Source organism: Dipodomys merriami, unplaced genomic scaffold, assembly GCF_024711535.1.
Source record: "Dipodomys merriami isolate MVZ:Mamm:240054 unplaced genomic scaffold, mDipMer1.0.p SCAF_32, whole genome shotgun sequence".
In the NCBI taxonomy this organism is placed as follows: domain Eukaryota; kingdom Metazoa; phylum Chordata; class Mammalia; order Rodentia; family Heteromyidae; genus Dipodomys; species Dipodomys merriami.
Genome location: NW_027204715.1, coordinates 17010538 through 17036332, shown reverse-complemented (window position 1 = coordinate 17036332; position 25795 = coordinate 17010538). Strand labels below are relative to the sequence as shown.

The 25795-nt window shown below is 35.7% G+C and overlaps 1 protein-coding gene across 3 annotated transcripts in view; it reads left to right on the top strand.

The window, feature by feature from the left end:
* The window catches only part of Cdh9 (cadherin 9), a 128739-nt gene extending 103250 nt beyond the window's left edge, over positions 1-25489 (top strand). For 2 of the 3 annotated variants that reach the window (XM_070042232.1, XM_070042233.1), the window contains exons 7-12: positions 180-433; positions 11632-11768; positions 12256-12377; positions 17135-17252; positions 17353-17604; positions 24229-25489. In XM_070042232.1, coding sequence (XP_069898333.1) covers positions 180-433; positions 11632-11768; positions 12256-12377; positions 17135-17252; positions 17353-17604; positions 24229-24716 — 1371 coding nt within the window. In that variant the 3' untranslated portion in view covers positions 24717-25489. The remainder of the gene's footprint in view (positions 1-179; positions 434-11631; positions 11769-12255; positions 12378-17134; positions 17253-17352; positions 17605-24228) is intronic. The other variant, XM_070042234.1, reaches the window with a different exon arrangement.
* Positions 25490-25795: the final 306 nt, after the last annotated feature.

The following is a 25795-nucleotide window of genomic DNA, read 5'->3' as shown; positions in this document are numbered from 1 at the left end:
TAAATTCTTAAAATATCTATAAGGCAAACAGAAAGGTACTAATTTATATACCGGTAATGACTGATGAAATTATTTACCCATACTTGTTGAGTTCATTAAAAGAGCAGGTTATTAAAATTGCCAGCCATTGTTATTTCTTCTAAATTATGCTGATTTTTTCCTGTTTTATTTAACTTCAGAATTTAGATTTTGAAAAAAAGATGCTGTATACATTACGAGTGGATGTGAGCAACACTCACCCCGATCCACGCTTCTTGCATCTGGGGCCATTTAAAGACACAGCAGTGGTTAAAGTGTCTGTGCAAGATGCGGACGAACCTCCCGTGTTCAGCAAATTCTCTTACTTAATAGAAGTTGATGAAGACGTCAAGGAAGGCAGCATCATAGGACAGGTCACAGCATATGACCCAGATGCCATGAACAATGTAATCAAGTAAGTTTCCAAGTTGAAGCCTCATGTGGAAAAGCTTTATTGCACAGTTCAATTGTCAATTTGAGTGATAAACACTTGAGGGGGGTGAAGTCTTACCAGACAGTTGAGTAATTGCTCTAGGTATATTGTTTTCCTTAAGTCTTATGATGCTCTGGGTATGAGACTACAATATTTCTCTGGGAATGAGAATACTGAGGCACTGTGCGTTTACATAATTAGCTTCATAGTGGCAAAACTAAAATCAGCAAGCAACACGAATCTCTATTTGTTGATATGGTTCCTACACATCATTCTTCTTTGTTAATTAAAAAATTAAAAATTATTTAGAAAAAAATTTAGAAATTATTGGTAAAATATATCTATTCTCTATAAACACCAAAATATCTTCTTCAAAAATATCTAATAAACCTAACACATGCCACAATTGTGAAGCAACTATGTAGCAATTATACTTTCATTGAAACAAAAATGATAGCAAAATGATAATAAAATGTAAATTAATAGGAGATATAAAATTACTAGTAGCTAGTAAAGTGACACTTATCTAAATATGAATATAGTATCCACCACTTAAAAGCTTTTAAAAGGTCAGCCGGGCGCTGGTGGCTCACGCCTGTAATCCTAGCTACTCAGGAGGCTGAGATCTGAGGATCGCGGTTCAAAGCCAGCCCGGGCAAGAAAGACCATGAGACTCCTATCTCCAATAAACCACCAGAAAACCGGAAGTGGCTCTGTGGCTCAAGTGGTAGAGCGCTCGCCTTGAGCTGAAGAGCTGAGGGACAGCGCCCAGGCCCAGAGTTCAAGCCCCACGACCGACAAAAAAAAAAAAAAAAAAAAAAAAGCTTTTAAAAGGTCAAAATTTTTACCAATTCTTAAAATTTATACTTAAGAAGGATAAAAAAATTGATTGTAATATAAATGGGTATGATAGGTACATGGTAGTGAATGTGTAGGAATATAAACAACTCAAATTTTCTCATAAATGCCTTGTTAATAAGAACAAATTTTCTTAATATTTACTTAATTATTTACTTATGTATGTACATATGTGTGTATATATGTATGTATGTGTGTATGTATGTATGTGTCAGTTGGGGACTTGAACTCAAGGCCCAGGCACTGTTCCTGAGACTCTTTTTTGCTGAAAGCTAACAATCTACCACTTAAGCCACAGCACCACTTCCAGTTTTTCAGTGGTTAATTAAAGATAAAAGTCTCATGCAAACTTTTCTTACCAGGCCAGCTTTGAACCCTGATCATCAAATCTCAGCCTACTGAGCAGCTAGGATTACAGTTGTGAAATACTGGTACTTGGCAATATTGTTTTGTTTTGTTTTTAATGACAAAAAGAAAATGCTTAGATTATTTTCATTCCAACATCCTTGAACTCTAGGACTTTTCTTTTTCTTCTTTACATTCAGTCATTATTTTTTGGAAGGTTATCCATGTTTTCTGACATCATGGTCAAATTTCTTATTATTCTCCCATATGGATGCTTGGTATTTATTTTCCTTAATTCATTTTCGGGACAGCCACCAGAATACTATTGTACAAAAGTATCATAATTGTGCTTACTGTTTTATGAGGAAATTATTTACTATTTTGTTCCCCACTCTGATACAATTTACAACTTTATTTCCTTTATAAAATCGTTTGCATCAGCCAGGTGTCAGAGGCTCAGGCCTTTAATCATAGTCACTAGCTGTCAAGGTCTAAGGCGTTGGGGTCCCTGGGTAAGGGTCACGAAATCACCAGGACACAGGCGATGCAGAGTGTAAACAGCAATTGCCACTGCATGCTGTGCTTTATTGTTGGTGGGTATTTAAAGACAATCAAGCATTATCTTTGCCAAGATTATTCAGGAGACGTTCATACAAAGAATTTCAACAGATACATTTTTACTTAACCTATGAGACAATGTCTTTGTATATGATTATCTAAACTATTTTAGAGCAAGCTCAAACCACTTCCCCAATCTCAGGAAAATGCTTGACTAGCTGTTCATCTATGCTTAAGCAAGCAGAAGAGCTATATCCTCAGCTCCCAGGAGTCTGTGACATGTGTTTTGAGATAGGGAAAGAGAACATGTTCCCTCTCTAGCCCGGCATGCCAAGAGCTTTCCATGTACACAAACACAGTCCTCAGAGACAATCCTGAGGTCTGAGCCTGCATCATTCTGCCCCTTCAAATAGATCTTAGTCTTCACAACTAGCCTTGAGCCAAAAAGCTAAGGGACCAAGCCCAGGATCTGAATTCAAGCCTACCAATGGCACAAAATAAAATTAACTAAAAAAATAAATAAAACAAAAAAATAGGTTCATTGCCATTTACTGGGAGATTGGTTTAGTGTGTGCAAATGAGTTTCAAAGCTTCATGTTTGCTAAGCAAATGCTGTACCTCCTGAGTCATGTGTTTTTGCTCAGGGTTGACCTCAGATTTCAATCCTATCTATTGCCTCCTACATATCTGTGATTAAAGAGAGATATCAACACACCCCTTTAAAAGTTGGGATTGGACCATGCTAACTTTTCACATGAACTTGATTTGAAACTGGTCCTCTTGAATTTTGTCTTCAAGTAGATCAGATTGTCACTGGGACTAGCCTATCTTTATTATTTATTTGAGGAATAAATTTATTCCTCAATGTTATTATTGAGATATCCATGTGGTTTGCTAAAATGGTGGGATATTTTTATTTTATAAAATATTGAACAACCCTGAATTTATGAGATAAATGCCACATAGTTGTTTTTGTCCTTAAAAGTATTGTTACTGATTAGCTTTTACTTCCTTTGTTGTCATTGTCTAGATTTGGTACCACAGTCATCAATGACTTTGAGCAGGATATATTGTATGCCTGCAGAAAAATGTCAGAATTAAATCTTGCCTTGATGAAGTAATATATATTAAGAAACAAAGAAATAAATAGATTAAATGAATTTTAGGATAAAAAGACAGTAGGAAGCAATTGTCTTATTTTCTAGAATTTCTTGCAAAGAGATAGTCTTTTCCTTTCATATTTAAGATTTAACAACTACAGTATTTGGCACCAAATTTTTCTTTTTTTTAATTTATTTATTGTAAAGATGCTGTACAAAGGGGTTACAGTTACATGAGTAAGGTAATTAGTACATTTCTTGTCTAACATTGTTATCTCCTCTTTGTTTTTTCCCTACTATCCTTTCCCTTTCCTATCTCCCTCACTCCTCCCCCCCACCCAAAGTTGTAAAGTTCATTTCCAACATAGTGTCTTGTGAGTACCATTGCTGAAATGGGTCATCCTGTGTCCTTGTCTCAGCATTTTGTTATTCCCCTTCCCTCCCCAAATTTGATAAATGTATATACAAAGTGCAGGGTATCAAAATCAAATAGAGTGACACAGGGAATATATCATAGGAGAAAGAGAATATAAAGGGAACATAAAAGATCACATAGTACATTAAAAACAACAACAATAAAGAAAAACCTCTTGTCAGAAATTTCTTATAGCTTACTAGTAGCCTTCTTTCTTGATCTAGGGGTTAATTTTTGTTTTTATTTTTTTCTTTTCAGAGTATCTGTGAGTTCAGCTAAAATGTCAAACTTATTAAAATATAGTTGTTCTAAACATATACAAATTTTACAGTAACTTTGGATTTCAACATGGTTCATTTGCATTCTCACTTAAAACACAAATTTGCATAGGGAGTATTTTAACCCTAAATTAATATGCTGTTTGTTCATTGGAATATTTAGACCCTTGCTTTAAACCATCTTATCAATTGCTTCTTGGTTGTTTTATTTATGTTGTTTCCTCTTGTCTTCACCTTACTTTGAATTACTTCAGAATTTTCAGATTGAGTGGTACAATAAAATACTGTGTATACAATTTTTGTTGTATCTCTCTTCCTGTGTGTCTCTTACTTTCTATGTCTCTCTCTCTCTGTCTCTGTCACACACTCACACACAAACACACACACACACACACACACACACACACACACACACACACACACATCTTATATATACCAGGGATTGAACTCAGGATGCCCTGCTTTCTAGTCAAGCACTTTAACACTGAGCCATACTTCCAAACATCTTTTCTTTCAATAGATCTATTGTGCGTCCATCTGCTTTTAATGCTGTCAGTTGTTTCAAGTGACTTGATTTGGCCACAGAAGACTTCATTTTTGTTCAAAGATTATTTTGGTTCTAGGATCTGTGAATTTTTAGGTTCTGTCTGAAACTTTTAGTCATCATTTCATCAGTGTGTTTTGCTTTACATTTAGCTTCATACCAAGTCCGATAGTTTTTATGCAAAATTTTCTTAGTTTTAAATCCATATCCGCGGTATTTTTCAATGTTAGGTATTGTATTCACTTCTGCAGATGTTTTACACATACATACACACATATTATATTACATATATTATATATTATATATTATATATTGCACCAAGTGTAATATTCAAGTTGGAACTCAGGGCCTTCCTCTTTCTAGACACATACTGTACCATTTGAACCCCACACCAGCACATTTTGCTTTTATTGGTCTTTGAATACAGCTTTGCCTTTATTAATTGGCCATTCTGGAATGTGATCCTTTTCATATTTGGGCAGCTCATGTAGTTTAAGTGACAGACATATCTCACCATAGCCCTCTTTAGTTTAGATGAAGTCTCCTGACAATTTTGTTTGAGTAGCCTCGAAGAAGAATCCTCTGGATCTTTCCTATTGAGTAGTAGAATTATAGCTGTATAGAATTATACATCTTGACGGGACAAGACATTTCTGACCAATCTACTAAACTTCCTGTAAGCTACTATTTTCCACTCTCTATGGTGAGAATATTTCACAATTAGTCCTTGTTTATGTTTTGCCCTTTATCCATATGAATGGGTTCTTCTATGGAATGATGCTCTGATACAAACTCTTGGGTAAAGACTGTGAGCCGGTGGCTCATGCCTGTAATCCTAGCTACTCAGGAGGCTGAGATGTGAGGATCGCGGTTCAAAGCCAGCCAGGGAAGGAAAGTTCGTGAGACTCTTATCTCCAATAAACCACTATAAAGCCGGAAGTGGCGCTGTGGCTCAAGCGGCAGAGCGCTCGCCTTGGGCTGAAGAGCGCAGGGACAGCGGCCCAAGCCCAGAGTTCAAGCCCCATAACCAACCAAAAAAAAAAAAAAAAAAAAAAGAGTTGTGTGGTATCTTGCAAACTTTTCTACCTTAGTCACCATGCACTCCTGCATCATCTTTTCAACAGAGGCACCTTGGCAGACTCCATCTCAATTCTATATCCTGGATTGTAGCAGATCTCCACACTTCACACAGAAGTCTTAGAACTCACTTCCCCTTCATTATATCCCATTTATCCAGAATTTTCATCTTCATTTCTAGATATTTGTTTCTTAAAATCTACTGTTTTACATATTTGGTTGACTTTTAGGGATTATAGTGCTATTATAAAACCAATCTTTATTTTTCTGTCTTTTCCAAACTAAGGTAGAAAAGTTATATCAAAACATGGATATTTATTGAGTCATAATGCTTTGTTTTAGGTGACACAAGAGCTTTTGCAGTAAATAAGGTTGCATAGCTCACTGCTCTGTCATTTCATCACTGTAGTTTTTCAGTCACATTAAATGTTGTATATTTGAAACTATTTTTCACCTTGCTATCCCAATTTTGTATCAAGTTCGGTATGTATACATGTATCTTTATATTAATTCAGAGTTTCCAGTTATCTCACTAAATTTCTTAACAAAATGTGTTTTTATGAAGTGTGTGCTAGCATGTAAATAATACGTCACTGATGAGCATTTACAGTGTTTGAATGCATAGTACTCCCGTAAATGCTCTACCTGCCTAAGAAAAAGAATGTCAAACATGAAGTTTCCTGATCAAAGACTAGGAGTAAAATTTTCTCTCTTGCTTTCCAAGATGCTTAGTGTAATAAATGTAGTTTATACATTTTTAACTTTCTTGTTCTCCCAAAGACATTTATACTATCATGGGTTTACAAATATTGGGAAAAAACTAAAACTAAAAAACAAAACAAAATGAAATAGCAAGTCTGTTTCATCTAGATTCCCAAGAAATATTAAGAGAACAAATTTTGAAGTGTTACTAATCCTGCTATCATTTACATATCAGGTGATTCCCATTGAAAAGTAAGTGTGTGTCATAAATCTGTAGCTCTCCCAGCTACAATGTGAAGAAAAGTCACTAATAGTTCTCCAAGAATGCAGTGTTGTTATATGGAACTATTTTTCTTGCTCTGATTTACTTCAGAAGAGCATCCAATCTCAAGAGCTAAAATAGACAATGGATAGTATCATGCAGACCTGTACCTTAGGGAAAGTTTGAGATTGAGTTCTCACCCCTCCACTAGATCTCTATATCACATGCATTTTCTGAAGCACATCTGTCACTGGCACCATGAGATTGTGGTTACAATTAGCAGCTGTTGTCACCTCCGCTTCACCTCATTAGTTATCATGGAGCTCCCAAATTACGGGGTTGATTATAGCTTTACAAGTTTCAAAAGAACATCTTGCTTCATTTCACAGCTATTTTATGCTTAGCATATTTAAAGTTCAATGATTTTTAGAAGAAATCTTTTCTACTGCTGTCAACCTAAAAAAATAAGAAAACAAATTTACTGTCAAGAGATTTAGTTATACTCTAATACAATTCCTTCACGCACCGTGGCTTGTACATCAGGCATCTTACACACAGACATAGCCTAGCCGCCGTGCTACTTTACCATTTCTTTTATTTTATTACAGAGGGCAAAATATTTAATAATCTACCTGGGCAGGATGTCAAACAACTGTAATCACAGAACACAAGAAGCTGAGGCAGGAGGACCCTGAGTTCAAGGCTTATCTGGAGTACATAAATAATTCTACTTAAAATAAGATTATTTCTGAATTGTATTTGAAATATTGAAGTAAAATTGCAGGGAATTTACTTACTCACCATCCACATTTTTTAAAGAGGCATGGACTATTCATAGTTTTCAGCTACATTTGGAAAGCAGTAACTAGAAAGAAAAAGGAATATCTATATGCCAAATAGTGAATTATTTCAGAACAATAAAGCAAATTCTATCAGAACCCACTATTTCATACTACTTATTTGTTTGGTCATGGATAAAATTGCAGGTATATATAATTAATTTGTGCTTTACACACATATGTAAATGAGATATATTTGATTGCATAACACAAAAAGGAAAATAAATAAAAATATAAATACCAGAGCTCAGCTTCCACATTCTCTTATTTAAAGTACTTTTTTTGTTTGTCATTTGCTGTGTATGTATGATTAGATCCTGTCTCTCTAGAAATAGCACATATAAAAAAATCACTGACTTTTCTATGTTATTGCTCAAAATTCAATACAGGGAACTCAATAAAATATTATTGTTATTGTAAGTCATCTACTGGAAACCTGAGATGTTGACTCTATGTAAAGTGTTTATCCGGTCATTTGTTTTAAGGTGATGTATTTATTATTAATAAGTAAATCAGAATGTTTCTACTCAATGCTGAAAATAGAAATTGGCTGCTACATGAAAGAAAATTATCTCTGAGCTTTGACAAAAATGAGGCATCATTTGCACTGCAGAAAAACTCTAAATATAGACCAGGAAGTTTGCAATGTTAATGACAGAAAGTGAGAGTGAGAGCGAGCTGTCTCTAGAGTGTCAAAGTGACTCTCCTTCATGAATTCTTAACTTGAAAGACAATGCTTTCAAGGTGAAGCCAAACAGTAAGACAGTGGGAAACCCATATCTATTTTTGATACTACTAAAGCTATTAGTGAATTAAGTTTGACTTCTGCAGTGTTAGACCTGATCTTTATACTCATTCCATGTGAATCTACATAGCAGGTAACAGTGAGGGAGAGAGAGAGAGAGAGAGAGAGAGAGAGTGCTTTGTTTTCTAAAATCTATCTAAGCATAAACAGATAATGGTAACTTCATCTACTACATAGGTGGAAATATTTCTTTACTGGTGAATATTGAGAATGGAATTGGCTTGTTTGTTTACTTCTTTTTGTTTACTTTTTTAAGCAAAAGAATATGGTTATGTTATTTTACTTTTCTTTCCTACATTCATTTATATTTCTGTAGATACATAACCTGGATTTTTTAATGCACAAAACATATGATTTGAATGACTTTCCTTTTACACAACATGTAGCAGAAATGTGATCTCATATGTAAATAAAACACACATTAAGAAATAAATTATAGGAGAGTTGAAACAAAATATTTTTATTTACCTCACTACATGCAAACAGTAAAAATAAGGGACTGCACATTCCATATGCTGGCCAGCCCCAATTTTGGAACACTAATAATTACTTTAAAAATTAAATCTGCTGTTCTTTCTGTTAAGGATCATTTTCACTGTATTTGATGAAATAGGGATACAGGTGGACCCATTACAACAATGATATGTAGAAGAAGTTATGTCGAAAAACGAACTTTACAACTTTGGCGCAGGGTGGGGGGCGGAGAAGGGGCGCGGCAGGGTGGGGGGGGTTGGTGATGGGAAGGGGAAACAAAGGAGGAGTCAACAGTGCTTGTTAAGAAATGTACTCATTATCTTGCTCATGTAATTGTAACCCCTCTGTAAGATATTTTCACAATAAATGAAAAAAATTAGAGGGCTGGGAAGGTGGCTCAGTGGTAGAGCGCTTGCCTTGTATGCATGAGGCCCTGGGTTCGATTCCTCAGCACCACATAAACAAAAAGAAAAAAGCCGGAAGTGGCACTGTGGCTCAAGTGGTAGAGTGCTAGCCTTGAGCTGAAGAGCTGAGGGACAGTGCTTAGGCCCAAAGGTCAGGCCCCACGACCTGAACCCCCCCAAAAAACTTAGATCTGCTATAGATAATGGTATGATAATGAAGTGTTTGCTAAATATGATTTAAACTAGATTTCATATTATTTTTCTATTTAAGTTTACTACTTCTCTTGAGCAGCGAAGATATGTCAAGAGGTTTGGGTTTAATTTATGAAGAGCGTTTTTTTTTGTAACTCTACCTAGGAAAATTATATAGTCATTACGTAGAGCAACTTTAAAAAATAGGGGAACACTATCATTTCTATGTTACTGTATTGTGCAAAACATAACAATTAAACAGAAAACTGAACTGGTTCCATGTAATAGAAAAATAATATAGAGATAAATCAGAGACAATGAATTATAATTTCTCCTCAGAAATGAAATGGATGGTATTTATTTTCCAAAACCCAAATAGGAATTTGAAGTAGAATCTGTAATACTGTGGTCATCAATTTCCAAAAAAAGTAATTTGATAAAACCTTCATAAAGCATATTTCACTGTTAACCTTTTTTTGAGATCTGAATATTCATGGGGAGCATGGAAGTTCAAAATGTTTCTTATACTTGTATATCGCATCATACCATCTTTGTTAATGTAAACCACCCAAAATCAGAGAATTTAGATAAATACACTTCACTAATCTTAAGTTAGCACCAGTTCACAGTTTTTGAAAGTTCAATATCTATTAATAAAAGTTATCAAGACATTGCCAGATAATGGCCACTGTACAGCTCTCTAATAGAAAATGAAGTTTTCTAATTCAGTAGATCAAACAGAAGTTCTTATTTTTTTTCATTTTTAAAAACTTCCTTCAGTAAAATGCCTAGAAAACTGAGAAGTACTCCATTTGCTGATGAGGCTTTTTTCTGCTATTCCATTGATATGGCTATATCTGCTATTTTGAACTAAGGACTAAGGACTAATACCTAAGGACTAAGCCTTTCAGTCTCTCTCATGGACTTAAAATGTACAGCTCACCCAAGAGTTTCTCAGAAGTGTGGAATCCCAGTTCCCACACTGGAACTCCTTATTCAAATTAGATATTTCTGTTTAGCATATCCAGGGCTTTGTGTACACTGGGCAAGCACTCTACCTCTGAACAATACAACCAATCAATTCCTGTACATAATAAAATACAGAAGTGATTCATGTGAATAACAATCTTCGATAACGTTCATTCTTCCCATATGGCTTTTTTCTCTACTCAGCAAGAAAACTGTCAGACAGGTAAATTGTATTTGCTAGCTAATTATAATATAAACATAATGACTTAAATAAACAGAAATCTATTCTTTAAGTGAAAAACATGGTATGAGTCTCCCTTGGCTCCAATAGACATGAAGGTGTGGAAGGTACATTTCTTTCTTCAGACATTGGAAAAGAATTGTCTGCTTGCTTATTTAGGTATCTGTCAGATTTCAAATTCTTGCATGGATAAGGTTCCAGTTTCCTTCCAGGCTCCCCTCAGGACGGTTGTTAATTTGTTCTTCAGTCTTTAAGATTAAAGTCAAGTCCTTCTCACCCTTCAGTTTTTTCCTTTATGTCCCTTTTCTTCATCTCTTTGACCATTATCCTACTTTCCCTCTTATTCTACTCTAAAGGGCTCTTAGCATTAAATTAGATATATCTGGAGAATCAAGAATAATCTTCAGTCTTATTGTTTTCTATCTTAATCACACCTGTAAAGTTCACTTTTACCATGTCACATAACAGATCTATGGGTTCTAGGGATTTGGTAATGAAACTTTTTGTGATTGAAAATAGTTTACTGCTGATGGCTGACTGATATAAAGCTTATAGTGACAGCTGTGTGTTCATATTCAGCACGGTTGTAAAATTACAGAGCTCTGAAGTAACGTAATCATATTTAACTTTTAATTTAAATGGTTGGGGGAATAAATGAGGACTATTCAGCAGAGATGTACCTTAGATATAGAGACATTCACAAAGAGGGTACTTTATAATATGTTCTCTATATATTTGAAAGCACATTTAACTGATTTAATGCTATGGACTATCCAATTTAACATGAAACATTAATATGTCTAAATTATGGAAATAATCATTTCACAAAATATATAAATTTATTTAAAATTTACTAATCCACTTAGAAGCATCTGCAAAAATTTATCATTGTAAACCATGATTTTAAAACATTCCACCTAATACAATAAAAATAATGGGCATAATCAAATATATCTAGGTGTTTATATATTATCTGTACAATTTAAAATTTAAAAAAGTTATCATCACTTTATATTTCCTGTTTTTGTCAACTCATACCGGGAATAGTCTATATAACTTAAGAAATAGTGGAAGAATGAATAATCTTGCCTGGATTTATGAGTCTCTTTCCTGTCAGGTATTCTGTTGATCGGCATACTGACCTGGACCGGACTTTCAGTATCCACTCAGAAAATGGCTCAATTTTCACTCTGAAGCCTCTTGACCGAGAATCTTCCCCTTGGCACAATATCACGATCATGGCCACGGAATTAAGTAAGCTGCAGACATGTCCATGTAAACATTTAACTTGCAGCAAACTCAGAAAATAGTGGCACTAAGAAAATAGTTCTGACTTCAGTGGTTGTACTGTTAGGAAGATCTTAGGGGGGAAAATATTTCAGAAGGTATTGCAGTTTTTAGTAATATTTAGGATGTCTTTAAGAACTTATAAACCACTTATCCATTCTGCTTTCACAGTTTACAGTCTAATAAACATGCAATGCAACCTTTGAAAAAATCATTGCTCAGCCTATGAAAATGATCTATTACAAATGATATTCAGTTCTCAATTATGCTTTCCTCTTTTTATTTTTTGCTTACACCAGGTAAGAAAGTTGGTGTATCAAAATCTAAACAGGATTGTAACTATAACAGAACTAGGTTGTTGCTAATTTGCAAAGGGAAATGTAGTTTTATTACATCTCTCTTAATTTCACTGAAATCTCAAATGTGTTTTCTTGACCACATGTTCTTTTTACAGACAACCCCAAGCAAAGTAGCCACATCCCTGTCTTCATCAGAATTTTAGACATAAATGACCATGCACCAGAATTTGCCACATACTATGAAACATTTGTTTGTGAGAATGCAAAATCTGGACAGGTAAGTGGAATTCATTGGAAACGTTCACAAATGTTTCTTTCCCAATGAGTATTACTGTGTTTTATCTGTATGATTTTTCTAGTTATTTTACTTCTTCTCATGCATTTATCAACTCTTACCAAAAACTGAGATAATTTTTGGGAGGTAAGAAGGGGAAGTGGGGCTTGCACCTAGGGTCTAGGCCCTGTCCCTGAGCTTGCTTGCTCAAGGCTAGCACTCTAACATATCATCAGAGCCACTTTTCCACTTCTGATGTTGTGCTGGCTAATTGGAGGTAAGAGTCTGACAGGCTCTCCTGCCTTGGCTGGCTTTGAATCAGGATCCTCAGACCCCAGAACCCTGAGTACCTAGGATTATAGGTGTAAACCACAGGTGTCCAGCTTAAAAGATTATTTTTTAAAATATCTGTGGAATGTGGGCTGTACTAGAGATAATTACAATATTTATTTGGATTTACATTCTACAATATAATTAATAACACATATACAAAAAGTTAGCCAGGTGCTGGTGGCTCACACCTGTAATCCTAGCTATACAGGAGGTTAAAGTCTGAAAATTGTGGCTTGAAACTATCTGAGGCAGGAAAGACCATGAGACTTTTATCTCCAATAAACTACTCAGAAAAAGTCAGAAGTGTTCCTGTAGCTCAAGTGGTAAATGCTAAGACTTGGGGAAAAGGAGTTTAGGGACTGTGCCCAGGCCTGGATTTCAAAGGCTAGGACCAAAAAAAAAAAAAAGAAAAGAAAAGAAAGAAAGAAAGAAAATTTCTTACTGGACTCAATATTAGATTGAGTTAGGTAAATTAAAATAAGGAAATAAGGGGCTGGGAATGTGACTCAGCGGTAGAGTGCTTGCTTTGCATTTCTGAGGCCCTGGGTTCGATTCCTCAGCACCACATAAGCAAAAAGAAAAAAGCTGGAAGTGGCGCTGTGGCTCAAGAGGTAGAGCGCTAGCCTTGAGCTGAACAGCTGAGGGACAGCACCCAGGCCCAGAGTTCAGGCCCTATGATCCAACCCCCCAAAAAAAAGGAAATAAATTATGAAGTCAATATGAAAAAAATATATGCAGCTCAGTCAGGACTCCAATAACAAAAAAGTGTTTTTTTATGATTTATAATTTTCAGATTGCTGAAATAAAAAACCTAAGTTAGGATTTTCTAAATTAAGGTAATACTTTAAGTATATCTAAAACAATTTAAAATCAGTTATATAGAATATATTCATCTTGACAAAACATGTTTTCTAATAATATTAACTATGTTCTTTTTGTTGAAAGTAATTCCAACAGTTATTTAGGCATATTTTAACAGAGGCATGATGGAAATGTCAAGAATCATCTGTAATTTCTTCACAAAATCCTTCTTAGAAGATAAATTGAAATGCTGTCTTATATTCTAATAGAAATTATTTAGATTGAGTATTTGTGCTCTTGCTGTTTATATGTTGGGATCGCTAAGGAAATAATGAAGGTCAAATGAGGTCTTGGGATATGATGATCTGAGAGCATCCCTAAAAAAAAACAAATAAATAAAAGAAAAGAAGATACTTGAGCTGACAAACCAAGGGAAAGCCATGAGATAGCATTTCAACGTAACATTTTGCTATGTTGTCTCCCACAAGACCAAGAAAAGGTATTTTCCACAGTTGTCCTCTATAGAAACACCAGAGAAGGCTGAAGAGGTATCATAGTTCTGATAGGCTAGCTGCTAAACTGGCTGAGGTATAAGGACCACAAATGTGAGGCAAATCTGGGCAACATGCTGTCCAAAAATAAGTAAAAAGTTTTAATCCACATAAAGTCATTTTATCAAGTTTTCACTTCAAAATTGTTATATGGTTTGGTACTTTGCTGCAGGTCATGGTCAGTTCCTCAGTTCAGTAAATAGTTGCTGTATTTGGATTATTTTTATATTCACATTTTAGTGTATTCAACCAACTCCTTTGATACACATTCTACTCAAAACAAGATACTACTAGTATTGCAGCTAGTATTATTATCTGTTATTGTTTTCCTCTGAAATACTCCAGGTAGGCACAGATAAAATTTATCTATAAAATAGTAAATACTGCAAAACGATTTTAAAATATATTATTTTTGATAGTATTTGGGTTAAACGTTGGGGTTTCATGCTTACTTGGCAGATGTTCTATTACTTGAGCCATAGCCTCAGGCTTGTTTTGCTATGGTTTTCAGATAGGATCTTCAGATAGTTATCCTAAGAGATGGCCTGAGACACCAAACTTCCTCTCAATAGCTTGGATTATAGCCCACCATTACCCACTTGTTGCATGCAAACATTTGCCTGGTCTGGCTTTGAATTTAAATTTTCTCAATCTCTGTCTTTCCAGTAACTGAGATTAAAGGCATGAAATTGTCATGCTCCTACTAAAACTTTTTGGCTTACTTTCTTGGATGATTATTACATGTCTATGGACTTCTAAATATTTCGTAATAGTATAATTTCTCTCACACTCAATAAGGCTAAATTTTTCATAAGGCTATTCATGCATTAATTCATTCATTTTTAGTTTTCACAATTGTCAAAATTAGGTTCCTGAGAGAGTCAGGAAAATTTATTACAAACTAGATGATTTTTCCCCTCTTTTACAATTTAGGGATTGTGGTGGTGAAGTATCAGCAGGGTTATGATCTCTTCAAAGTCTTCAGGAGAGAATTCTTCTTAACATACTCAAGATTCTTGGGTTTTCCAGGAATCTTCCATGTCCCATGGAGTGTGGAAGCCAATTATTTTCCCTCTCTGCCTCCACCCCTGATTACATTCTTACTGTTTCTTCTCCTGGATCCAAGTTCATTTCTTTCTAGCAGGATGGAATCATTGTGTAAGAGCCTTCAGAGTTCCAAAACCATCTCTTTTGATTTTGATTACATCTGTGAAGTATTTATTTCTCAATAAGCCATATTAACAATTACTGTGATTTAGGATGTAAGTGTATGTCCAGGGGTCAAGCACTAAGTTCCAATAGCCTACAAATACTATATATGTGTTACTATGTTTATATTCTTTGGATTTATTTGATTTATATCTATAATACATATTAACATTTAACTTATTTAGGTTAACTATAATTAATGTAGGATATTATTACTTTATGAAAAAGTCAAACATAAAATAAGTTACTGACATATTTACATTCTTAAAATTTGATTTAAGTAAATCCATCTAAAAATTCGAATAAATTTCTGCACATCATCAAACTAACAAAAACTTTGACAGAAAATTTGACTAAAAATAGCTTTTTTATTAGCATTCAGGGCAAGAATTTGAGCAAGAATGCTACACTGAAAAGTTGGATGTTGGTGGCAGACATCTGGAATAGAAGCTACTCAAAAGGTTACAATTTAGACAGGTTAAAGTTTAGACAGGAAAGTCTGTGAGACTTTTATCTCCAATATTCTAAGTAAAAGCCAAAAGTGGAGCTGTGGCTCAAATAGTAGAGTGCTGCTAGCCTTAAGGGGGAAAAATGTTCAGGGACAACATGCAGGCCTTGAATTCAAGCTCCATCGTGTGTGTGTGTGTGTGTGTGTGTGTGTGTGTGTGTGTGTGTGTGTGTGTATGTTCTTTTTTCCCCTAAGGAACAATGGAGCAATGCTGAGATACTTTTGTAGTATTTACTGCACAATTTAAAAGCATCCCTGAAATAAGTATAAAAACATGGTCTATTTTGTCAATAAAATGACAAAGTTAAAGTTAAGATATAGACAAATTAGAAAAAAAATACTGTTAGGAATTGTGTAGGATGGTTTGGCTGGAGAAGGTTTTTGGAAACATCAGTAACCATACACATTTATAAAGGACTTACTATAAAATTTCAGTAACTTCACCACAGAATGTTAGCTTAGAATATCTGCCGATGATAAAGCTGCATACTTTCTTAGAAGTCAAGACTGAAAGTAAAGACAGCTCCATGCCTCACAGATGCTCACCCAGGACTAGAAGAGGAGCATGCCCATGTGGAGTCAGTGGTTTCTCCACTTTCAGATAATCCACCTGTTGCTTGCTGTCCTGCTCTGTATTTGCTGTCCTGCTCAGTATTCCTCTAGGACACATGACTGACAATACACTCAGCTACACAGTTTTATCATCCTGAACTTCCACATTGTCTTTAACATTGCTTCATAGATGTATATTTGCAAATGACATTAAAACTAAAGCATGCAAACATGAAAGGAAATATTCAATACAATGTTCACAGTGATTCTCAGATCTTTAACATGTTTATGATAGGAACTCTTTAATTAGTTCATTTTCCCAAAACCTAATGAGATAGTATTCTAATATCTATTAGTGATGCAGGTACTCATTTACATTTCTTAAAGACATTGCTTAAGATGTCTTCCTTTGAGAAATTATTTTCAAGCAGAGGAAACTGAATCCCATCCAAATAGTAATAACGGAGACAAGTACTCTTTCAGTGCACAAATAGCACAGAATAGGACCTGAGTGATCACATTTTTCTTTGAAGGTGGAATGTTGTCGTGGCTTTCTAGCAGAAAATGAGGCACAGGATGCCATGGAAACTAAGACGTGATGGATGTTTTGCAAAATTACTTAAATGTTATCTTGGACAAAACTATTTAAAATCCCTTGGCGAAGTTTTCTGCAAGTGACATGTTTGGTTTCTTTAAGTTTTAGAGATAGAAACCGAGCATGAGCCAACACACTTGTAAATCTCCTAGGGACAGAGAGGGGCTTCTTGTTCTATGTGCCTGAATGAGTGCTTCTATTTGCATTGCAGCTGATTCAAACGGTCAGTGTCACGGACAGAGACGACCCACCTCGAGGCCACAAGTTCTTTTTTGAACCAGTGCCAGATGTTCCTCTTAACCCGAACTTCACCATCGTAGACAATAAAGGTAGAGGAGAGCCTTAGAGATAATCATCCCCAACCCTTGAGAAGGAAAGGAAAGAAATGAAAAACGACTGCGAAGTGCTTTTCTTTGTGTTTCTCCTCAGATAACACGGCAGGAATCCTCACCCGTAAAGATGGGTACAGTCGCACCAAAATGAGCACCTACCTCCTGCCCATTCTGATCTTTGACAATGACTACCCTATTCAGAGCAGCACTGGCACACTCACCATCCGCGTGTGCGCCTGTGACAAGCATGGGAACATGCAGTCGTGCAACGCCGAGGCCCTGGTCCTTGCTGCTGGCCTGAGCACGGGGGCCATGGTAGCCATCCTGCTGTGTGTGGTCATTCTGCTCAGTAAGCCAATCCCCAACCGCCAAAGCTCCGCCACTGCCCAGGCACTGGGTGTGAAACTGAATTCTTCCCCACACCTAAGGGTCCAACACTTGCACTTTGGGAGGGGCATGCATAGTTTACATTCAGATTGCTTTCATTACCAGCTATTATTTGGGCAAGGGGGGATTTTGCTCTGTAACTACAGACAAGCATACAATGAGCATGCATCAATTTCAACATCTCCCACCAACTCTGTCCCCTTCCTTTGAAAGACTTCAACGATTTGCACTGCCCTGCTTCCATGAACGGTACAATACCCATCATTCATGTACATCCTTATTCATGCTCTCCATTCGCCTCCCCCTCCCCCTTTTGCTGGTATCTGTCCCCAAAGAGAGCCTGGCTTACTATTCTGTCAGTCATTGTAGTGGACATGATTGGACCAAGGTGTTTCACCATGGTATTTCATACAGACATCTTACATTTCAATGATATAACCTTCCAGAATTGTCCCTCTCTCACTAACCTCTACTCATCTCATATGGACTAGATTCCAGTAAATTTCCTTATGAATCTTCATAACTGTAAATGATATATTTTGATATTTTTCACGCTCAGTCCTCCTCTCTCTTCTCCTCCTCAATGCAGAACATACATCATATGTAATATTATGTTACATATATGCTCATATACAAATATGTATTCTTATATATGAACCTACATGTCTATGAATGTATTTTTTAGGACCAGATTACACATGTAAGGAAAACGTGAAATTTGACCTTTTGACTTTGGTTAACCTCATTCAAAATGATAATCTCCAAATCCATCTAGTGTCCAGCAAATGGTATGATTTGATTTAAACACTTTTTATTAAGCAATCATACATTTGATTAGAGAAAAATATGCTTCTGGGGATAGGTCTAGCATCCTAGATATCATAAATAGGACAGAATGCAATAAATTTATTATCAAATAATCTTACATCATTAATTGTAGATTACTGCTCTAAAGATATTTGAATTTTAAGTCAATCTTCTTAAACTCTTCAAGGTAACCATTTTTGTTCTATTACAGAATGCCTAAAGAATATGTCTAATTTTCATTTTTCTAAAGTACTTTAACAACAATCAGAAAAAATAAAAAGAAAAAAATACCATAGGATTATCTATTATTCCTCAAACTGTACATAATTTCACCTCTCTATATAACTACCATTACTAACATGTTTTGATTTGTTGTTTTGTTTTGCGGGTCCTGGGGCTTGAACTCTGGGCCTGAGTGCTGTTCATAAGCTCTTGTGCTGTAGGCTAGCATTTTATCACCCTGATGCTCTACCATAGCATCACTTCCAGTTTATTGGTGGTTAATTGGAGATAAAGAGTTTCAAGGACATTCCTTCCCAGGCTGGCTTTGAAGTGGGATCCTCATATCTCAGCCTCCTGAAGAGGTAGGATTAAAGGCATGGGCCATGAACACCTGGCTTACTAACATGTTTTAAATCATTTATATCACATATCTACAGGAAAGGCACTGAAGTTTTCATAATAAGACAAAATATATTCTCCATAGAATTTATTATATGTAGGTCTAATACAGGAAATATTTTTTTTAAGTTTAAAGGTAAGTTTTAATATATCATTTTGTCACTGGTCACAACCATCCTGAGTATTTTCTAAATTCACTCATGCCTCCAACAGCAAATGTTTTATTCAAGCAGGACACCAATTTAATTCAATTAAACAGTTGTTTCAATTCAGCCTCTCCAGAAATTATTTCCAGCCAACATTCATCCAAAATTCTTATGCTTCAGGCATGAAAACGAGCCAAATTTACATCCTAGTACTCATATGTGCTGGCTTCTCATCACAAATGCTCCCGAGCTAGCTGGATGGAATCCTTTGGCCAAATCCTTGCAGGACTTCATTGAGGGCTTGGTGAAAACGAAGGGAAACCATTTGTCTCAGTGAAGTTGATCCAACTAACTAGAAAAACATTTTCTCACAGTGGTTTAGCCGTTCTACCCCAACCATGAGCATTTCCCACCTCCATCTGCTTCTTCAAAGTTCAATTTCCTCATAAAATGCTTTTCTTTTCCTTTCCTTTTATCTTCATGAGAATTTAAACCAACTTTACCCTGGTAAGTTAGATGCTACTGATTTATATTGTTCTTTTTTCTCAGAAATCATTGCTTTTCTAACTTAAAATATGATGGATCTGTATATAATTCTATCACTTTTTACAATTTCTGTATTCACATTATATGCATAAAAACTTTCATGGACATATGGGAGAACAAAAGCACCCCATAAATAAATTCAAATATGTTAACATTGCCATAGTAATTTTGACAACATTTTTGCCTAGGGAGAATCTTATAATTACCCTCTTAGTCAGAAAATACCTTTCTTAACTGAGAAATACAGAAGGCACCTATTTCTTTCTTTCTTTTTTTAACCTTTCAAACTTATTACTTAAATATGATTTTTTTTTTTGTTTAAAAGTTGTTCCAAATCAGATACTAAAAAATACTTGCTTCCATATCAAGTCTTTATAATAATGGAAGTAATAACATGGACCTACTCACATATATTTTTGAGTAAATGCAGTTCTTTCTTTCATTTTTTTCTTTCTTTCTTTTCCTTTTTTTTTTTTTTTTTTGGTAGTTGTTGGCTGTGGGCCTTCAACTCATAGCCTGGGCAAGGCCCCTGAGCCTCTGTGTGCTCAAGCTTAGCATTCTACCCTTTGAGCTACAGCACCACTTCCAGTTTTTGAGTGGTTAATTGGAGATGAGAGTTTCATGGAGACTTTTCTGCCAGGGCACTCTTTGAACTGTGATCATCAGATCCAAGCCCCCTGAGGAGTGAGGATTACAGGCAAGAGCCATTGGCGCTAGACGAATGTCTATGATATGAGGCAAAATTGGAGACTGAAACTAGGATATGTGTGCGTAAATATTTTTGTTTCCAAAGAAATTTCTAATAATAAATTAATCTTGTCTATTTACTTAGGATACCTATATGCGGTTCTGAGAAAGGTAGGGGTATAGCTCAGTAGTAAAACATGCTTCTTTCTTCTATAAGAGCTTGGGTTTAATCCCCAATATTTCTAAGTGAATAGATACTGTTTTAGTTGGCAATAATAATGATGATGATAGATAGAAAGATAGATAGATGACAGACAAAATAAAATTAGAAGAACATTGTATGTAAGAAACATGAAGCATATATCCTTGAGTGAATGAAAACAGGAGAATCCGGTGCTGTAATAATGATTAGAGATATCTATTATATTATAATGTCACAGAAAATCTGTAACTTCCCTTAGCTCAAGGGTCATGCATATTGATAATGTCATTAATATATGCAAAATAGAAATGGTAAATTCAAGAGGCAGAATGGTTAAAAAAACCTGATGCAATTTTCATTTCTTATCTGAGCATTTAAATTCTAATCATATGCCCCATAAAACCTTTAGTTAAAAAAATGAACAAAGAACTTTGACCTGGAAAAGGAGGAAAATATACTTATAAAGTATAGGAATTAAAAGACATTTATAGCTAGGGAAAACAAGATGATTTTCTTATGTGAATATTAACTTAATCAAATAATGTTGAGAAGAAAATTAATTCATTTAATGAAAATTTCAAAAGAATTCTATTTTTAGTGCATAGTTCACATTTGGTTGATATCAGATGTATTTGACCTGTTCTTTCATTTAAAAATATCTTTATGTAGTTGGATAAAGGAGGTGCCATTTAATAAAGCAGGCTATGAATATAATTTATCTTGATCAATGTCACACCTTTCAAGATTCACATCCATCCTTCCCCTTCCCACCTCTTCCCTCATTCTTCTTTATATTGTAGGATACACACACATGCACATACAGATAGATAGATAGATAGATAGATAGATAGATAGATAGATAGATAGATAGATAGATAGGTAGATAGGTAGATAGATAGATAGATAGGCTGACAGACAGACAGACAGACAGACAGACAGACATATAAATAAATAGGTAGATAGGATTCTTTTTTTTTTACTGTGAAAATACCATACAGAGGAGTTACCATGACGTGGGCAAGGTAATGAGTCCATTTCTTAACAAGCATTCTTGCCTCCTCCTTTGTTTCCCTTCCCATTCCTTCCCATCTTCACCACCCCCACACCCCTCCCTTCCCCACCAAAGTTGTGAAGTTAGTTTTTCAACATTACATTGTTGCAATGGGTCCACCTGTATCCCTATTTAAACGATTTGTTTTTTCCCTTCCCCTCCTAAAAGTATACCAACATCAAATATAGTGAAAACAGGGGTTATACCAGGGGGGAGAGATATACAAAGCAACAAAGAAATCATCTTATAAATATGTTAGAAACAATGGCAAGAAAAAAGATTGAATCCTTATCTTGGGGTTCATTTTGCCTAACATCAACTTATCTGACCATTTCTGCTTGTTTCAGACATATATACCAGTAGATGAATGGATCAAGAAAATGTGGCATATATACACAATGGAATTCTATGCCTCCATCAGAAACAATGACATTGCCCCATTTGTTAGGAAATGGAAAGACTTGGAAAAGATTATATGAAGTGAAGTAAGCCAGGCCCAAAGAAACAGGTCCCATGGTTTCCCTTACTGCAATAACTAGTAGATAGGATTCTTAACTTCATTCTCACTCTCTTTTCCTTTTATTTGTATTCACCTTTTCCCTTGACCCCATCTCGACCCTCTTTTGAGTACCTGCTTCCTGGTGTTTTATTGTATTGAACCCTGACTTTATTTTTCAAAGGAATTATACTATTTGTGTTCTCCCTTGAATCTACCATATTTCAGTTAGTATATTTGTATTCACTTGCATACTAACTCAACATATAATTTTATATCTGTTATTTAATGGAAAAGACCACATAATCAGCTATTCTTAAGCACAAATATTTTGGGAGTTCCATAATAAACCAGAATATAACAGCACCAAAGCTGTTAATAGGAGCATTAAAAGTAGTTGCTATTAATTAAATAAAAAAGAATTCTACAATTTTAAAGACCTTGAAATAAGTGTACATGCCAATATAAAAGCAATACTGAAAGGGTCTGGTCAAAGATCTTGACTGATTGTACTCTCTATATACATGTTTTTATCTTTTATAGACTCATTATAAAAGCTAATAATATGAATTGCACTTTTTGAACCAATCAATTCTTATTTTGAAAGACATAAAATTATTTTTTACAATAAATATATCTGTCCTAAAATTAAGGAAATGTGTATTTACTTCATCTCAGGAAATGCTCAGGTATGTCATGGAGAAATTTGCTCAATTTAATGCATATTTTTCTTACAAAGAAAATTAGAAATCTTTAGAAAAATTCCAATGAGATAGAATATTTATATTTGGAAGTCATGAATGCTTTTGTTCCTCAAAATGCATTTTATAAATTCAGCATGCATTTTTTCCCAAAACTATCATTGTGAAATGATGATAATTTAAAATCTAGGCCTGGAGCTAGAAATAATATAATATGCTGATGTATTTGGTATAATTACATAAATATAACAAGGAAATATTTGCTACCATTATAGCTAAGTTTTTAATAATAAAAACAAGTACCAAGTAGGGAGAAAAAACAAATATATCAGCCCCAAACTTAGAATGCAATTTTGTGAATCAAGGACGTTTCCATTAAAATGATAATACCTGAATAATTCTAGAAAGTAAGAATAAGGTAAAAAATGGCTTTACATTTGGATGTCATGGCTCATATAATTATAGTTCTGATTTTCAGGCAGGCTTTCAAAATCAGGCCTATTGATGGCTGCTGTTGGCTCAGAGGCTGAGATCTTGAGGATCAGTGCTCAAAGCCATCCCAGGTAGAAAAGTATGCAGACTTCTCCCAAATAACCAGCAAACAGCAGACCTAGAGCCACAGCTCCATTTGTAGAGCACCAGCAACTCCACCAAGTCAAGCAGGCAGAAGGCTCTGGGTTCAAAATCTGATACTGGTGAATCATCATCATCATCATCATCATCACCATCATCATCATCATCATCATCATCATCATCATCATCATCATCATCATCATCATCATCAATATCATCCAATGAAATAATTTAGCTACATATACTTAAGATACATGGGGAAATCATTAGTTTATACATATTCACTTGTGTGTACAAACACATCCATGCATGTACAATATATCAACATATCCTCTATGGGTAATGCGCTGCACATATTCCCTTTAATTATGAAAAAAAATAATGAAAGGCTCCTCGATGTCCTTGATGTTGACAAGTGATTTGTTTAAAAGGTTTGTATTTTAAAACAAAATCTCAGTTGAGAGCAGTGGTGCGCCAAGTTTTTGCCATCAGCTAAATGCGGGAAATGAACCCGGAGATCATTCTATCACGTGCAATGCATTATACATTATATATGTCTATATTTTACACCATTTACGATAAGAGCACTGACCTGTCCGCTTTTGCAGCGCATGCCCGGCGCCCAGGCGTGGACCCAGCTGTGGCTCTGTGCATGTGTGTGCGATCGCTCCTCCGCCCATCCAACCCATCGCATGAGCTGCACAAGTGCAGGTGCGCTTTGTCTCCACTCACCAACTTCTCCTCTGTGGCCCTTAGTTTTAGTGGTGCTGTTCGCCGCGCTCAAGAGGCAGCGGAAGAAGGAGCCTCTGATCCTGTCCAAGGATGACGTCCGGGACAACATCGTGACCTACAACGACGAGGGCGGCGGCGAGGAGGACACGCAGGCCTTCGACATCGGCACCCTGCGCAACCCCGAGGCCCGGGAGGACAGCAAGCTGCGGCGGGACGTCCTGCCCGACACGGTCTTCCAGGTACGGAGGACTGTCCCGCTGTGGGACCACATCGACGTGCAGGACTTCATCCACCGCAGACTGAAGGAGAACGACGCGGACCCCAGCGCGCCGCCCTATGACTCCCTGGCCACCTACGCCTACGAGGGCGACGCCTCCGTGGCCGACTCGCTCAGCTCGCTGGAGTCGCTCACCGCCGACGGCAACCAGGACTACGACTATCTCAGCGACTGGGGACCTCGCTTTAAGAAGCTGGCGGACATGTACGGCGGCGATGACAGCGACCGCGACTGACCCGGGGGACCCCCCCCCACACACACACACACCCAGGACTTGATCCGAGCCGGGCCAGCGCCCTCTGTGCGGATGGAACAGGGGCCGGTGTGCAAAAGCTCGAACTTCACAAAACACGACTGTAGGTGTTGTCTTAGTAAGGGTTTGCTTCATCAGTCAGTTTCTGTGAATGAATACGAATGATCTAGATTTAAAAAAACAAAAAAGAAGAAAAAAAATCCAGTAATAATAACCAGTTCACCCTCTTTGCCTAATAATCTTGGAAGGACATTATTATGATCGTATCAATAATCAATAAAAAGTACTTAAAAGGCTTTTTGTGCCTTTTTTGCTTAGGTAGAAGACCTTTATAAATGTTTTCTTAACTGACTTCGAGTCACCTTTACTATTAAATTAAACATTGTGCAGCGACTTTGTAAATTATTATGGAAAAGATATATCCTTAATGAAATAAGAATGACTATTACTGCCATATTTATTTAGTTGAAGAATGTCTTTGTGTTAATTCACTCATATTTTTATAAATGTATATTTATATTTTTGTATTTTTATGAAATAAACCAGTATTTATAAAATTGAATTTCATTTTATTTAATTTTGAGAGTTGGTTCTAGCAAACAGTAGACATGTTCTACAGGATTTAAGTGTAAAGCAGTGAAATCACTCAGGGAAAAGAGCTGAGCAGTCAGTGGGTGAACAGGAATCTGTTTCACAGTGATGGAACCCTAAAAGAGCTTATTTACTGACTGTTCTTTTTATTTTCAATTGATTAAATATGGACACATTTTATGAAAACACTGGTGTCTATGTCTATATTTGGTATAAAAATAGTATCTATATATAGTTATGGATGATAAACTAAGCTTTTGCAAGTCTATTTCAACCAATGCATTATATTTGAAAGGAAATACAGTGTTCCAATGATGTCATGAAGAAAAAAAATAATCTAAATCATTTTCTGTCATTAATAATATGGTTTTCAAAATGAAAAGTATACATATATATATATATATATAAAACTACATTTTGTGCCTGTGTTCAGACAACTTATGGGGTATGAGCTCAGGTCTGGATAGCAT